The sequence below is a fragment of the Haemorhous mexicanus genome, chromosome 2 (genome assembly GCF_027477595.1).
Source record: "Haemorhous mexicanus isolate bHaeMex1 chromosome 2, bHaeMex1.pri, whole genome shotgun sequence".
Lineage (NCBI taxonomy): Eukaryota > Metazoa > Chordata > Aves > Passeriformes > Fringillidae > Haemorhous > Haemorhous mexicanus.
In genome coordinates this window covers 112013410-112031747 of record NC_082342.1, presented here as the reverse complement: position 1 = coordinate 112031747, position 18338 = coordinate 112013410, and the positions used below count along the sequence as shown (strand labels likewise).

Here is an 18338-nt window from a genome sequence, read left to right as displayed (position 1 = left end):
TGAATAACTCCTTTGTGATTGACCACAGCCATCCAACCTCATAGTGAAAATTCCTAATAGTATAATTTTGATCTTTCTACTTATATGCACATTAACAGGTAAGATATGCTAGCAACACTGAGGGCAGAATAAATTTCTCTGAATGTTTGCTGACCTCACCACTCACAGTTGGCATAGGAATGGGTGAATAAAAGCTTTTTTATAAATATGTACTTTATAGTGGATATTGACCTCTGATAGCATTTTATCACACTTTTGTGTGTCTAATTCTTTATTTGATATATTTATGGTGGACATAGGCTTGCAGATACTATGTAATTCACAAGTTTTTTGGACTCTCTCAGGTATCACTGCCTTTGTTCAGAAGGTTTGTCTTGTCTGCTCCTTTTTTTTTGTGTGTGTAGCACACCACATTTATTCTGCAGATGTCACTGACTTTTTTGCACTCATATACATCTGCTTGCAAGGAATACCTTCTCAAGTGTTATTTCACTTTGGGAGTAGGCACATTTGTTTGTTTTCCTTGAACCTCTCATCTGGGGGCTGCCAGGAGCAGTGTTGAGGTATAACAATGCAGATGGGAATGTTTTACAGCTTTATTCCTCCCATGTTTGTGTGAAGTCATTAAATCAAAAGCAAAGACACTAAGGTTTGGGGCCCTACCGTGAGTAGGGACCAAAAAATTAAATGGTTGTTAAGATGTGACACAAGAAAGTTGGTGGCTTTCTGAGTGTAAACTCTTGAACAGCAGAAGTGATGTTAGGATTATTCCCTCTGCAAAAAGAGGAAAGGAAATGGATATACTGAGATTGGTGAAAGGTGCTTCAACAACAAATTTTCCACTGGTAAATGGAAATCAGCAGCATTCTCCAAGAGTAGTTAGCTCTGATGCCACCACCGTGTTAAGTGTAGGCAGTAATGATCACAAATATTTCTGTGGGGAAGGTATGTGAATTTAGCAAAATCTGCATTATTCCAGGACTTTGTTTGATGAGTTTTTGTTATCATTTGGTTGGTTTGTATTGGTTTTGCTTATTGGCCTTCTCTTTAAGGGTTAGATCATGAGTTTGTTTCTTGCAGTTTTGTTGCACCTGGTGGGGCATGGTAACTATCAATAAAATGAGTTTAGGTGGAGTCATGTGTATGGAAGCATTGTGCCCCTTAACTGAAATTATGTAATGATGGGGAAGAAAATTCAGTTTATTATTCAAAACATGATAATGCGTGATAAAAAGCATTGCATGAAATTTTGAATCTTACAGGAAAGAAGTTGTTCTTTCAGAGACAAAAAATAATTTGCACATCATTAAATCACTGACAATCAAGGAAAAAAGAATCACTAAAATTGTATTCTACAAAAATAGTAATACAGGAAATGACCAGTTACCCCAGCATTTCCCAATCACTTAACAGTTTATTTGTATTTCATATATATATTTTACTATATATTTTTTAAAATATTAATTTAAGTATTTTTAAGTAACTGTAATACATTCTACCATTTTAGCAGATTCAGCTTATCCAAACCCATTCTTAAGAGGTTATCTATATCTTTAATTTCCAGTTTTCTATTAATTTCAATCCTTATAAAATCTCAACCTATGGTTCTGATGAGGATTTTGGCATTATCAATTACATATATCTGTATTGAATTAATATTATTTTAGTAGTAGTAGCTCCCAGCAGCTGTGATCTCCTTTTGTAAGGTTTTTTTTCTCACTACAGTGTTAGGATATGATTCGGTTTCAGTTTTGCATTTCTAGTGAAATGCTTATCCAGAATATAAGAAAGGACTCGTCCTGTTTTATTCTAATATAAGGCAATTCCAGGGAACATTGGGGCAAGCTATAAATGCTTCTCTTTGCTGATTAAAGTTGTCAGTTCTGCACCTGCCTACCCTCCATTTCTTGGTGCAAGATGGCAGCTTCTGCTGTGGATTCCATCATGATACTTTCAATGCAGGAAAAATAGAAGGAAAGAAATTCCTGTGACCTGTTGAAAAACCCAATAAAGATAAAGATACCTAATCCTTGATTTCTAAAAAAGTATCACATTTTCAACTCTTTTAAAAAATAGCACTCAAAAATGAATTTATTTTGACTGTGACTTTTTTTAAAACAATGTATCAAAATATGAGGGCAGCTTTTGGTAGGTGTTTACTTTTATATATCTATCCTTTTGTTTATTTATTTATTTATTTCTCTGACTGTAGTGCTTTACAGTTTAACTAACAATGTAAACAATAGAACTACACAAGTAATCATCCAGCTATGAGAAAGATTTAAAGTTTCCTGATTTAAGTGCGATAACCATGAAGTGCTTACAAATCCCATTTCTGCTTGATTTTTTTGTAGTTTCAGGAATAGTTTCGAGTAAAAAGACACAGATTTTATTTTATCTAAATACATGCATGTGCATATATGTGTCTATACATTTATTGCCCTAAATTTGGGTTGAAAAGAATAGGCTAATCTCATACAACTAAAGAAACTAATTGTATTTTGTATGCTGCTTCACATATTCATGTTACCTCTTTTTGAGTGGAAGCCTTTGCACGCTTAGCTTGCTCTTTTCATTACTGTGAGTAGAAATAGTCTGTCCTCTGAGTCAGAAAGAAAAATACAAATGTAGTTAAAATATTCTTTATGTGGGTCTGAAATTAATTGCTGCATGTAGAAGTGCCTCAGTGTAGTCTTGAAGAATTAAAAGATGTATTGCTGCATGCAGGTCTCAGTGGCCTGTTGAGATTCTCCCATTTTCTAATCAAATGGGACAGCTCTTTCTTTAAGTTTACTAGAATAAACTGTTATTTTTGCAGGGCCTGTGATTCATGAAACATATGGGGGGCAAGCACAATTTTTTCAAAGCAACTTATTTTAAATAATAAAAATTATAGCAGTGATATGGTAATTAGAGTGGTTTCAGTGTTAGCAGATGTACTGAGAAAGTCATTTAGTGAGAAAAGTGTAAGCAAAGCAATTAAATTTGCATAAGAAATGCAACAAAATAACACAAGTCTACAGATAACTTTATGGGCTTTATATGTGATATGCATACATCTTCTAGAGTGTGTATATGCATATTTTAAGACTCTAAAGAAAATTGAAGAACCAGATGACTCAGCTCGGTAACTGAAGAGAGAAATATGTCCTGAATTAAAATGAGACACCTTGCTGAGGTAGTGTGTGCTTATATTTGTTTTCTTTTGCATAATGGGTAGCTAAATAATGATATTGTTTTATTCAGGACCGTTGATCAATCGTCTTTTACGTAAATGGCTCCAAATCTAAATAACAGAATTTTTGAACTGTTACCAACAAATACTTGTATGCTTCTTTGAGGTTGACAGCAATTAAAGTTCATATTTTTGAGAAGACAGACATCAAACACAAAGGATCTTGGTCCCACAATAAGAATCCATGAACAAATTTAAGCTTGTGAAACCAGAAATAATTGATATCTTAAACTATACCTTTTTTAATGGGCATGCAGGTGATTTAGTATTTGAAGTTTAGTGAAAAGGAGCAATCAGAGGTCTCTCTGCTCCAAAGAACACTCTTAGTATTACATTTTTATCTATGATTCTTTTACAAATCAAATGGGAAATACAGAGAATTTGTATAGACAGCCACTTTTTTGTCATTTTATATGGCAGTATGCTTTCACATGCCATCATCCAATTAAGTGTTTTCTTGGAACCAAAACATTCTGGGATTTCTTTACATTTGGTGTATGCATGTGCTTCCAGAATAGGGTGTCTATTTCATATTTTTCCATATTAAAAAAGAAAAAAAAGCCAAAAAAGAAAATCTAACTTCATGGAGAGGTGTGTTGCTGAGTTTTCTTTTAGAATTAAGAATGCATTAAAAACCATTCAAATCAAAAAATATCCAAATTTTAGTTGCTAGATTAAATAGCAAATTTTTAGTATAGTTGGAAATATAGAGTTGGCATATTTCTTATATGTTGCATTTTATTTAAGGAATTGTGTCTATCATATAATTCATTTTTTTTACTTGATACCTTGAAATTATTTATTATGTTAGACTTAGCATGCATGAAATTTCTTAATGAAGGACAGATTTTTAAGAGGTGTGGTGATTCAAAATTAAAGGGCAACCACTAAAATCTCAGTAACACCATAATCTCAGCATACTCCTGCATTTCCTCTCTGCTTTTCTTTGGAGAGTAGAAGAAAATCTTGCACACTCTTGCATGGATTAATTTCAGTACTCACCATTTCAAACACACAAGGAACATGAGTGATCTGTGTCAGAAACCTCAGATATTTCCTACATTTGTCCTTGGAAGTTACTTTCGATATTTTCGTTTCTGGGTTGTGAAGTGCAAATGCATTGTTTTAATTTTGTCTGCTGTTAAGAAACTAAAGGAAGCATTCTGTTGTATATCTGTACTAGCAAACAGTTCGTGAAGATACAACTTTTGTGATGACTGAAACTAGGACTGTGGAAACCACTCATGTGCCTTCTACGTACCTGGCAGAGATCCTTCACCTTCTGCAAGCCTTGGCTGAAGTGGAAGAGCGCCTTAATTCTCCTGTTCTGCAGGCTAAGGACTGTGAGGACCTCTTCAAACAAGAAGAATGTCTCAAGGTAAGATGGAAAGATTTTCTTAGCAATGATTAGATTGCATCATTTTGGGTCTTCTTTGTGTTGGCAGCTTGGGCTCACTCTGAGGCATCTGTTTTACAAGTGCTAAGCCCGTCTCTGTGATGTCTATATATACGGATGTTTGTATTTGGGGGCACACTGGGGTCAAACATGAAAAACTCTGAAGTGTTCATTTACTTTTGCTGGTTTAACCTGTATTTGGAGGACAAGAGAGTTACAGTATCTGCATATTAAGTCCTTGAATGGGAGAGGAAGGATGGAGAGGCACAATATATTTAAAGATAGAATTTGTGGTTAAAGGTTTGTTTGCATGTGGCAAATGGAAAAAAAAAATTCTTCACTGAAATGTTTTTTAAGCACTGGAGCAGGCCTCCCAGGGAAGTGGCTGATTTACCATCCCTGGAGGTATTTAGGAGATATACCTAGATGTATATGTGTAGATGTAGCACTTGGGGACACTGATGGACTTGAAAGTTCTGGGTTAATGGCTGGACTCGATTTAGAGCTTTTCTAATCTAAATCTCAGAATGTTCTGAGTTGAAAGGGAGCCATAAGGGTCATAAATCTAACTGTTAAGCCCATGCAGGGACTGAACCCACAATCTTGGTGTTATTAGCACCATGCTCGGGCCAACTGAGCTCATCTCCTAGTGGTGAAGTGATTTTGTGATTCTATGATTGGTAAGTGTAAGTAATGGCTAAGTAACCCTGTCAGCACCCAATCCTTGCTATTTTATTTTAGTGTATGATTTCTAAAATTATTCCTATTTGCACAGGAGCAAAACTAAGTAAAATTTAGCTGTTGCATACCATGTTAGACCAAAAAACCTTGAGGTCTTATTGGGTCTGTAGTCCATGTAGTTATTTCCGTTTGGTAAGCAAAACAGGGAATATTATCCAATAAGTAGATAATGTAGATAAATAAAAGCAAATTCAGTATTGTTAGTATTACTTTAAATATTACTGTGTAGTTCCTTCAATGCTTGAAATATTACTGCCTGGTTTGTTCAATGCTTGCAACACTGAAATCCTTTGAAACTGGTGGAATTTTTTCAACACAGAATTGACATAAGAAGAGAATGAGATTAAAGTTGTAAGCCTAAGTAGATGAATGAGTTATCAGCTTTTGCATAATAATGTTTGTGTGAGGAAAGCCTTATAAAAAATTGTGCTCAAGTGCTGTATATAATTACAGCAATTCCAAATTGTCATCCAGCATGAAGAGAAGACTATATTTCCTTTTTTCTGTGATTATTTAGGAAGAGGAATATTTTTAAAAAATATGTAAATATTAGCCTAAAGAGGCTGGAATTTGCCTGAAGTCAGCTATAAGAAAGAAGCTTAGAGGGAGAATGAGGGCAGTGGCTCTGGCTATATGCTCTGAATTTTCCTCTGCAGGAGCTCATATATCTCTTTCTGTGTCAGAAGATATGTAACAAAACCACATCCATATGCTGCTGCTAGCTTCTGTAAAATCACATCTGTTTATAATTCTTATGCATTCATAGATATATATTTTAGGTGTTTGTGTGCACACACAAATATTCTTATCAGCTTGTGAAAATTAGGATGTTTACTAGCAAGGCAGTAGAGTTGGGTAGTGAAGCACGACAGTGGAGTGTTGGATCAAAGGAAGCACAGATCTGGAAATAGGATGTCAATCAATAGATGTCAAATTCCAGCAGGCTGTTTCTTTTATCACTTCTGATTTAGTACCATAAATTAAAGTCAGTCTGAGTATTGAAGCACAAGACATGCCAATCTAATTGTGATTCTTCAATTTAAACAATCTCTTCTGCACAAAAAGCAAACAAACAACAAAAATAACCACCAAAAAGCGAGTCATATACTATGTAAATCATGGGTAATGAGTACCTACTTGATCCTTGTTGATGAACTTCTTTTCACTAATAGATTAGATGGAGAAACAGAGGATGGAGAAACCTCAGGAAGTTTACTGGGAAATGATTTCCTTTTAGTTCTTTCTCAACGCTTTACATTTGGGCTAGCTCCATCTGATTTATATCCTTAAGTAATCTGTTGTTCACCCACATACTTTTGGTATTATTGGAGTTGACACCAACTTTAATAATATTGATTACTGAGGTTACAAGTAAGTACCACCATAGGTTTAATTTAACTGAACTATTAAATTGTTATGAGATGCATTCGTGGGCACAGTTCCATCTTCCTCCAAAATAAATCTCTTAGAAAAGGCAAATGGGTCTTGCACATTTGTGGGCTTTTGGAAGGGTATAGGTTTGATCTGAGCCTGCTTAATGAATATTTATTTCCAACGAAAAGCATCCATCATTGTCATTATCCTGCAGTAAAAATAGAAAAGTAGTGCATAAATTGTTCAGCAGCTGGTTGGGAAAGGTTTGAAATTAAATTGTCGTTGATTTTTTTTCTCTGACAGATTTGCATGAATCAAATTAAAGTATTGTCATGAATAGCTCTGTGTTTTAAAACTGAGCTTTCGATTTTTTTTTTCACTCCCATTCAAAAAGAATCCATTTTAATTAATCCATGAAAGGAAAAATACGTTTATTTACATGAATCAGTGGTAACAGCTTTGAGCATTTCCTCCAGAGTAAGTATGTTTAGTAAGACTTAAACATGATTGCTCATTATCAAATAGGATAAATATTGAATACAAATATAAAATTGCTAATATCAATTTTCATAGCACTGACTTTTTATATCAAAGTCATGTGAAATAGTAAAATATGAGGTTTTGCAGCAAAAATCTGGTAGCTTTTAGCATTTACTAAACTGTAATACTTTAATGAGCACAATTAGTGTATCTGCTGAAACCAGGTCATAGGAATGTTTTTCTCTTCATTTTAAACTTTAGGGAGTGGAAAAGTCAGATAGAGAAACTAAGTCTTGTCACTTTATCTTATAAAGTGAGCATTGCAATGCTTTCATCATGCCATTTACAAGCTCTTTCAAGTATTATTACATACAGTACCTCACCTTTATCACTGTAGTGACAGTACTTTACAAACAATTTAAATATTACAGTTATGTCAAAGATGAAACTTGAGTTGATTGTACAGAAAATTGTGGTTCACAGATTGATGGGTTAGTAAAGTTGGCCTGATATACTCTCAAAACAGAACAACTGTTGTTATAAGCACAGACATTATTTCTGTCTGCTACTGATGATGTTCATATTGATGGAGTTCACAATCTTTGAGCTACCTATGTAGAATTGATTATGATTACAATGGATTCAATTGCATGAAAAAATGTAGGGTTAAAATGCTCTCAGATTTTAGCAAATTATCCTTCCTTGCAACTGGTGTTTCAAATGTTTCCTAAAAGTTAAATCACTGTAAAAATTTGCTTATATTCTACTTAATATGGTTATGTTGTTCATAGTAAGACAAAATTTTCCTGTGTAATGATCATCTCACACAAGCTACCTGACTTGTTCAAGCTCCGGATTATTAAGTGGGAAATGTATACACTGTAATAAATACACTAATTAAGCAGAGAATAAGACTAACCCATATTTATCTTTGCTAACACATAGGAGAAGTGTATCAAAATGAAAGAGTATACCTGGAATTTAAGAAGTCAAATTTATAACTGTATGCAAAAATGTTAGTAGAATTTTTAAAGATCATTGTCATAGACATGGCATAGTTATGCCTATTCATATCATAATTCTATTAACTTTAAAATCAAAACTTATTTCCTGAGGTTTTTTTGCATTATATAATTTTACAGGAGATCTGCAGTAGGGCCTGTAGATTTTAGTGTCTCTTTTTTATTATTTTTTTTAATATTCTTAATTTTGGCAGGAACATCCTATTGTAGAATATGATTATACTCTTAGCTATCATATTTTTTAATGATGTCGTAGTTTTATTTTGGAAAGCCATCTGGCTCTGAGGAAGAGATTTCTTATATATGTAAGATAAATATATATCATGCATAATCTCTCTAGCAATTCTGCTTCTAGTTCATCTTCTTCTGTATTTCCCATATGGATTTTATTTAGTTCATTGAAAATTGGGTTGGTTTCCCTGTTGTTTTTTAAATGTAGATATTTTAATGCTCTGATTCATCTTTTCTCTTCTTTTTCCTTTGGTAATCCTTCACCTACTGACAGATAGAGCAGGTTTTTTGCACTGTTTTCTACTGTGTCATATTTCAGAATATAGGAATTCATTGGACACATCACACATCCAGGACTCTGGCAGCAAGAGTCCCTTTCAAAATGGTTCATGAAACCAGTCATGCCCATACTAGATATTGTAACTCGTAATTCTATACAGATTTTTAAATTGTAATTACTTTGTGGAATTTTTCCAGCCATCCATGATTACTAACAACTGTGCTGTTACCGAGTTTCCTGTTAGTACAAAAAGCATGAAATATTGTAATGAATCTGCTATACATATAATTATAAATCATCATTCTGCAAACTTTTGGTATATCAAAAAAAACATTTTAATTTTACACATTGGAATATATATGTGATGTGTACTAAGTGATTCTTATCAAGAATAATCAGTAATGTGAAATTCAGAGTGATTTTCTGCTGCAGCTCAATAGAACCCAATTAACCATAACTTAGAGCTGAGTGTGCTCACATGCACTCTCCAAATAGATCTGTCAGTAACACTGTGCTTGGTGACAGATTTGTGCACAAATAGCCAAGGAACTGAATTTTTACAGGAAGTTGTCTTTCTCTGGCAGATAAAAGCAAATTCCAGGTAGTGAAAATGAACTGGGCTTGAATCTCTAGCACTTGGATTTCTCTTTAAGAGCAGTGAGATGGATCAGTCCCTAAAGGCTACTGTCACTTCAGCTGCTAATGATTTTCTGTTATCCTTTTTTTCTAAAAAATTAGCTTTGTTTCCTTCTGTTAACTATGTTACAAAATCTCCCAAGGCATTGTTGATAACTGCTTGCAGATCATTCTCTTCAACATGAAAGATAGATGGGGAATTTGTTTGAGATACATGAGTATATTTGTACATACATATATATACATGGCTTCTCTTTTTTTTTTTCATGTACATTCTTATACTCCTTTACAGCACATCAGCTGTATCATCTTGTTCTTTCTGTAGCAGCTCTACTTTAAAAAATAGCAAAATTCTGACTTAGAAATTTGATACTTTTTTCATAGACCATTAATTTTAAACGTAAGTGATATATCACTTACCAATTCTGAAGTGCTTAGATACATTTCATCTATTTTTAATATTTAGAAAATTGATCTACTTGGTTGAAAAAACCTAAAATGTAAATATACATAGGCACATATATTAATCTTCATTTGGTTACTCAAACATGTTGAACACAAGAAGTGCCTTCTTGTGTGGCTCAGATGAGCTGATATTCCTACCTACTGAAAAGAAGGCCACTTCACTTGGGTTCTTAAGTGTGTCCTGGCATTTCAATTACATTTCAATTACATTTTCTCCTCTTCTTTAAATGTGAAATTTTTCACTCAGGGTGAGGTTTTGTGAAGATGCTCCCTCTTTTATATTAATGGGATATATCTTGGAATATTTACAGGCATTTTAAGTTTTTATCATCTGATATTTCTTACATTCAGATTAGTAACATTGAATATTTGAATTATCCATGCCCTGAGTGCGTAAAACAAAGATTTAAGTAGACCTGAGTAAGGAACACAGAGTGTGAGACATTTTTCTGGCAAAGTCAAATGAGGTTTGTTGAGTAATGACACAGACCCAGCCAGCTTTCCCTCCACATGATAGATTGCTGACAAAGAGGAAACGTTCCTTATTGTGACTCATTCCAGAGACAAGACATCTCCCATTCCCTTTTGATTTATAAATATTCATTTAGTCTGCTAAATGTAAGTCACGTTTCTCAAGACCTAAAAATTCAAATTATTATTCATATGGGGGATGTTATGGAATGTACTTTCCCTCCCCCCCCAACAAATAGCATATTATAGTGCTAGAGCTGTAGGAACTCAGGGAACCCAGAGTGTTTTTTCTTTGTTTTTGCAGGGTGGTTTTGTATGCAATTATTTCAATGCATTGTCTTCTCGTTTACGTAAAGACTTCAAGTCTTATATTTAACAAAATAGTAAGTACAGTGTAAAACTTTAACTAGTGAAAAAATTACAACCGATTTTGTCAGGTCAGGAAATGTAAATACTGACATGCAGAACTTTTGAGCAAATAGCACTTTGTTTCCCCTCAAACCATTGACTTCCTCAGATCTATTTCATTCAGTCCTCAAAGAAAGGATAGACATTCAATTATTATACTGGGTCATTGTAAAATTAGTCCTATTATCAATGTTATGGTTTATTAGCATTTTGTACCAATTTCTCTTTTTTATGAACAATTACTTTTTTTTAATAAAAACAATGTTTTGTTTTTATTTTTCAAAATCTTGATATTACAGAGCATTAAGGATAGCCTGGGGAGACTGCAAGGTCATGTAGAAATTATTAACAACAAGAAGACACCGGCTTTGAAAAATGTTACACCAAAGGAAGCAGCAAATATACAAGAAAAGCTGACTCAACTTAATTTTGAATGGGAGAAAGTTAACAAGACGTACAGAGACCGACAGGCGTAAGTAGCTTTAGAAATTTGCTCTCTTTGATGGCTTTCTTTGATATTTGACCTATTGTTGATGATTGGTTTTTTACTTCTTTTTGTCACAAACAATACTGTCTTCTTACTAAGCATAGAACATCTGTATAGAATTGTAATTTAATTTGTGAGCATTTTTGTAAAACTGAAAATATGAAAATATTTTTACCAGCTCTCACTTGCATTGAGCCTTTAACTGGTAATGCTACATAAATTGCTATGATTTATGGGATATACCTTTTTTCCGGCATGAGTACTTAAGATTTAGCAAACAACTTTGCCTTAGATTAAAAAGTCATAGTTTCAAGAATTTATTGAATTACCACAGAAAAGTCCTTGACAATTTTTCTGAGAATGAACGGCATTAATCTGATAGTGAAAATCATTTTATATCTATCAATAGTTCCATTCATTGACACTTTCCATTCATAGGAATTCTGCAAAATTGGCTCTTCAGCTCTTCAGTCAATGCTGAAAACTTGACACAAAAAGTTTTGTTTGCTATACCACATCAAAAAACAATGGATTGATATTTGATAGAATATCACTTTTTGCACTATGCATATGTTTTGAAATATCATTTATCTAAGAAAATGTTGTTAAAGACATTTTCATTATTATACAAAACGTCTTCATTATTATACAAAAAAATAGCTTTATGTGCAAATTATTACATTAATGATAGAATGAGACATGATTCTACATGTGTAAACACTTACTGGAAGAAAAAAAAATACTTCATGTGGGTTTAGGCAGTACTGAATTTGCTCTATAATCCAATCCTTGGTAACTTCTATGTTTTCTTTGTTTAGAAATGTTGTTAAACAGCTGTCACTTTGCAGATTCCTAGAGACATTATTTCCACCAGTCACTAGCTTTGATTTTTGATTGCTGGAGAGAGAAAAGCTTAAAAAAAAATTAATCAGAGAGATATACAGTAAAAAAATCTAATCTAATCAGTAATCTTTGTGTCATCTCTGCTTTGTCTCAACATTTAAAGTGTAAGAAACTAAGACAGATTTATAGTCTGGTAAAGTTTACAAATTCTTATTCTTTGCCTGTTTCGTTGGTTTTGGTTTTTTAAAATAGCAAGTCCTGTTCTGGTGTGGTTAGAAAATTCCTTCTAAGTCATGATGCCATGTACAGACATGAAGGACAAGTTAGAAAAAAGGTTGAAGAAAATCTGCTCGCACAGATAATATGACAAGGAGATATTTGCTGTTGAGCTTTCCCTAGAGACTAGATTTGCCCAAAGTCTCACTGGTTTAGAACACCAAGCTCTGAGAAACCTGTGGAATATCGTTTCCCTAGAGAGTGGCTTTTCCCAGCCTGTTATTGTTTTAGTAGACCAAACTTTGAGAAAACTTTAGAATCCTCTCATATGCATTTTCTGCAACTTGTGCATAGCAAGGACAGGAATTTAGTTAGTTGAAAGCTTGGACTATGATCACTGACACTCAATTATTCTTTACTTAGGCTGTAGTGGTATTTAGCCAGCAGTAGAAGTCTTGGGAGGTGAAATGAATTAGTGTTTGTCAAGTATTTTGAGATCATCAGATAAAGGCAGTGGAGAACTGTAAAGTGTGATTACTGTCTAGCTGGCCTTTGCCTGGGGCACTTACCCTGGTTCAGAATGATGGACAGCAGCTCAAGGTGATGGTAAGCTTGACTGCTCTCTGATTCGCACACCTTTGTTTTTCTTTTTAATATTTTGGGTTTGGTATCAGCCTTAAAGAGGTTTTGTTTGAACTCTAGATGGTCCCTATAGCGTCTGCTGTTCTTTGAGGGGCATTTGGACTGCGCACAAATCCAAGGGATGAGGTGAAGAAACACAATATGGCCTTTAGCATTTTACTTCTAGCAGTTTGTGTCTGTAAGGGGTGAAAGGATCAGTGTAACTCTGCCCTGGAGACATGGATGAAGCTGTGTCTAGGAGATATGCTATTGATGATGATGCTAAAGGACAGGTTTGGAATTATTATTGGAGCTGTCTTGCTTTCAAGGGAGCATGTCTAAGTGAATGTGAGTATTCCATGTTTGAAAGGTACCAGGAACAAATATACTGGAACTATGTTCATTTCTGAATATTGGTTTTATAAAAATCAAAGGCTTGTAATAGCATAGAAATTATTTTTTTAATAAATGAAAGGTCAACTATCACCATGGCAGATGGAAGAACAAAGCAACTTTCCTTACCACTGTAGTTACTAGCAGAGAGCTTACTCTAAATCTTATAGAAGCCATTAGAAAACTTCATGTTGCATTTTTTGTGTGAAATTGATTTCCTTGAAGTCCTGATTCATAGCTAGATACTTTGTAATTAACTCTAGAGTAAGTTCCTTTTAATTAGAAATCAAAATAGATTTTCAGTTTATTTTATAGCAGAGCCTGCACCAGTTTGACAGAAATACACTATGAATACTGAGCATTCAAATACCTTTACAAGTGCAGTTCTTCTACAGTTTTTGAAAGCCTTATTTCACATTTTTACATTATCATATTTCCTGTATTTAAATAAGAGTCCATACTGTATTTAATGTAATATAACAGACAATATTTCACTGGGAAAAAAAGAGCAAAAATGCTGTGGTCATCCTAGAGTACCCTTCCAGTGGCTTTAGAAACCTAGGAGAAATGCAAATTTTTTATTCTTTCACAAACACAGTGAACTACTAATCTTCACTTACTAATTTTTTAAGTCAAGCCTGTATCAAAGCATGGTTCTTTGATAGGAGTGACTTTTTTCTATATTCCAATTCATATCAGAACATGGTAACTCATTGAGTTCCCAACAGATAAATGGGAGTGGCATCATCTTACACCGAGTGGAATTTGTTTCCTTGGTTTCAGTTTTATGAGTGTAAAACAAAGTCCAGGAAACAGCAGTGGCCTGACTTATCTTTTGTGAGCTAAAAAGCAATTGGTGATTTAATTTATAACGTCAACCTTTGCTTGATACTAAATTTCCATGTTATCTTTCCAAAACTTGTATTAAGATAATAGAATGAATTTTGAAAGGTTAGGTTTTAGTGCCAGTAAGAATAACCACTCAGATGTCATAGTTTTTCCTCTCCTTGTACCAGAATTTCACAATAATCTTTCTTCTTTCCAGCAGTCTCAAATACTGAGGTCTTTTTGGTATTAATCATGATTATTTAGGAAGTGACACTAACACCAGGTCCCTATATACCAATTAAATGAAAACGTATAATTTTTTATTTCCATGTTCTCCATATAATTTTCCGGAAAAAAACACCACAATAGAAGATAGACTTTTAAATTACTATCTTATATAACTTTTTATCCTATCAGCATGCCACTTGTAAAAGGTCTCGTTTATCTTTTCAGGATATCGTCTTCCCATGATATTTATGCCTTAGTATTTCTTCTGTAAACAATTGCTCCCTAAAACTAAGGGAGCATTGAAACTGTCAGAAATCACTGAATCAATGAAGGGCAACAAAGTTTTGCAGAATAGATGTTAATTTAAAATATTTCTTTAGGAATTGCAGATGTGAATGTTAAAATAAACAAAAAAAAAAGAAAAAAAAGAAGACACACAAGGCAGAAAAAGTAAGAAAAATACTCAAATGAATATAATTCAAAAGCAAAATATTGAATTGCCAGGCAACTAATTTTTGCCTTTTTCATGTCTTATTTAAGAATTATCTTACACGGCCTACATTACTGACTATATTAATGCACATCTAATTAATCTCAAATCCACCAAAAAATAAATGTTGTGAGAGAATGTGGAGAAGTTGATATCAGATATCTTTAGAAAGTGCTTCTAGATAATTCTGAAACGTAGAAAAAAGTGATACGCCAATCTTTTATAAGAAAAGATAGGAAATCCATAATAATGATAATAAAAATACATTGAGGCTGTATGAAATTCACAGACAACTAGCAATTTTCATAGTAATAAGAGAAAACCATAAAAAATAGTTAATAACTTTATACTAAGGATCAGTTTCATTTTTCGATAACAGTACAACTGTCAGCTTTTTCTGAATAATCCTAAATTGATTAGCTTGATTAGTTGATTAGGTTGGCAAGGGTGAAGGAAAACATTTATTAGACATAAAGAATTGTTTCATTTTCAGAGAAATAATATGTTGTGGTAATATTTTTATGACCACGTAGCAGCAGATGTCATCATCCCTCACTGATATATTCTATTGAGTTGAGAACTAATCCTATCCATGGATCAAGATATTAGAAAAAAGCAATGAAATCCATTTCAAATGTAAGTAACCTGCCCATGTTCTGAATTACTGCAGAACCAGCAAGCCTTGAGGACATTCTTGTCTATGGTATCTGAATCAGATCCAGCTTCTGTGCTCTTCTTGCTTAGTAGAAATCATGGAGATACAGTATTAAGAGATGTGCATTCAGCCCCAGTGAGGTATTAAGAGTAGAGCTATCTTTTCATTGTATGAGATATTTTCTTGGAGGAGTAAGCATAAGCAACTGACAAGTGCAAACCCAGATGTTAGAATACTGAGGAAATTATTTTATTGAGTATAGATTTCCAGAAACAATTAGGTACCTCAACCCTTCTTTCGTGGCCTCCACCCCTTACTTGAGAGTGGTCCAACTCTCTCATTCATCTCATGCCAGTCTTGTATAGATTTCTCATTAACATTCCACTATAAAACCATGCTTAGGTCTGAATCCCTTTGTGACTGTTCATTATACAACTATTTAGCCTTTCAAAGAATCCAAACTGAAACCAAAAGATAAAAGGGGCACATTTAGAACTTTTAAGAAAATGGGTTTTTAGCCTTGAGTGCCATCTCTATCTTAAGGAACATGAAAATAGAATTATTGTTGGTTATTCTTTAATTTTAATTAGACATACTAGGGAGCCATTTGGGCTATTTATGTTTTCCTTCCCAGAGTTTCTCAGTTGTGGATTTCCAATTTCCATCTGAGGCACTAACAGTGCTCTGTAAATGTGAAGTCATTGAAGATATGATCCATGTGACCTACCTTTAGCTATCCAAGTTTTAGTTACCTATTTTACAGTACTTGCTTGTGTTCTTTCTCAATTCAATCCTGCCAGGCAATCCTTTCACAGGTAACTGCTGCACCATATATTGTGAGTCTCTGACTCTTCAGGGAGACCAGACAAGATAAGACTAGAGACATTACTTTTGGATAGATAAAATTAGGGGAGATTAATCTTAAACTAGAAACCATAACAAAACAATGCAGTTTAATTTATATCTAATGTGTTGTTATATATCTCTTTCACTAAGCACAGTCAGCATTTCTTTGTACTTGCTTTAACTCTGACAAAGTGAATGACAAAAATTAATGTTAGCTGGCCTTGTTTCAGGGCTGGGAGAGAAGCAACTAGTGGAAGGCATAGGTATTTTAAGAGAAAGTGAGAAATAGTAGCTGTTCTCTTCTGAAAAAATATCTGCTCACATATTTCTGTTGAGGTTGTAAGTCTTGTTATTAGAATTACCCTTGGCTTAGGATTCAAGGTGAAAGTGAAAGCCAGAACAGATTAGTTCATTCCCAATGAGAGAAGAAAATTATTTCCTTTCTAATGTTCATCTCAAAATAGTTACCATGCCTTAGTTACATGCAGGGTTGGGTTTTTTTTTTTCTTTCCTTTCTTTCACAGAGACTCAAATTGTTCATTTAGAATTTGAAAAGGGCAGCTTATAATGCTTGACTCTTACAGCCAAATTAATTGTTAATTTATTTCCATACCCTGCTTCCTGTACAAAAATGCATTCCATAGCAGTTGCTATATAATCAACTTCTTGCAACAAATTTGCCACTTGATTTGCCCCCATATTATTGCACCATCAAGTTAATGTATTGGTAAGTTTCACTGGTTACTTAATTGCTTGAAAATATGTATAAAATATTGTATAACAAGCAGGTGTAATATAAAATATAAATGATTTTTTATGGACAATCTAGATAGGGCTTTCTGTCAATGTTTATAATGAGAAGAAACCCAAAATATATATAAATATTTGTGTGGCCTAGTTTATAACTAAACAGATTAAATTTGTAGCAAAGCTGGAAAATATTTTTACTTTATATATGGCCATTAAAATGTCTCTTTTCACAGGGCACTATATGTAAGATCATCTTCTAAATGGAACTGCTATAAGTGAAATCTGAAATTATTCGTTACACTTTAATAGCAAATTTGAGGCAGAATAAGAAATAACACTGCAACTTTTGGGAAAAGAGCTATGTTTCTTAAATCACTGTCATAGTGTAATTAAAGAGTTTAAAACAGGAAAATGTTATGGGAATTGAAGGTGCCTGTATTGCAAAATGAGGTGAAAATAACTAATTCAGAATTTCTTTTAATAAGTAGAGGAGATCTTGCATGTGTTTGTGCTGTGAAAGTGTTTCAGCTGAAAAAGAATCTTGTATGTTTTAAAATCACCAACCCTCAAGGCTGACAATTAGCATAACTTAGCATAACTTTACTGTAAAATGCTCAGTGACAAAACTGCACCACATTCATACAGGAATTATTGTAGAGCCTTTTTCTGCTGTACAAACAAAGATTTTCACTGAAATGTCTGGGAAATGTTATGGCTTAGTCATGAATATGTGGGCTGTAGAACTATGGGAATGCAAATATGTATGAAGAGAATTGCAGGCAGAAGCAAATAGACTCTGAGCCATCTGGATATGAACTGTCTTGGGCCTTCATGTCAGATACACTAAAAAATATGACATCGTGGGCAGTGTCACAAGCTATGAGACACAGCTGGAATCAAGGGTACACTTGCTTTAGGGACAATGCTGTGTTAGTGCATCTCTGTAACTTCCCAGATAGTCCTGATTTAAAGCCAACCATCTCAAAGCACAGGCAGAGCTCATTCATGCTCAGCTGCATCCATCCATGTAGATATAACCTAACTGCAGGGTATCCTCAGGTCCAAAACTTTATTAGCAGTGACTTCTATTACCCTCTGTAAGTGTTGACAAATAAGCTATACTTTCACTGTTGGTGTTGAATCATTGCATTGTGCTGTGCCAGAATTTTTTAGCTGGATGAATATTTAACTGGCTCAGCTGTGCAATGGATAAAGGATGAGGTTGCAGGAACTGCCATTAGG

At 33.8% G+C, this 18338-nt stretch overlaps 1 protein-coding gene across 7 annotated transcripts in view; it reads left to right on the top strand.

The window, feature by feature from the left end:
* Window positions 1-18338, top strand: part of DMD (dystrophin) — a 979946-nt gene that overhangs the window by 398929 nt on the left and 562679 nt on the right. For all 7 annotated transcript variants that reach the window (XM_059839939.1, XM_059839938.1, XM_059839941.1 and 4 more), the window contains 2 exons: window positions 4419-4613; window positions 11039-11211. In XM_059839939.1, coding sequence (XP_059695922.1) covers window positions 4419-4613; window positions 11039-11211 — 368 coding nt within the window. The remainder of the gene's footprint in view (window positions 1-4418; window positions 4614-11038; window positions 11212-18338) is intronic.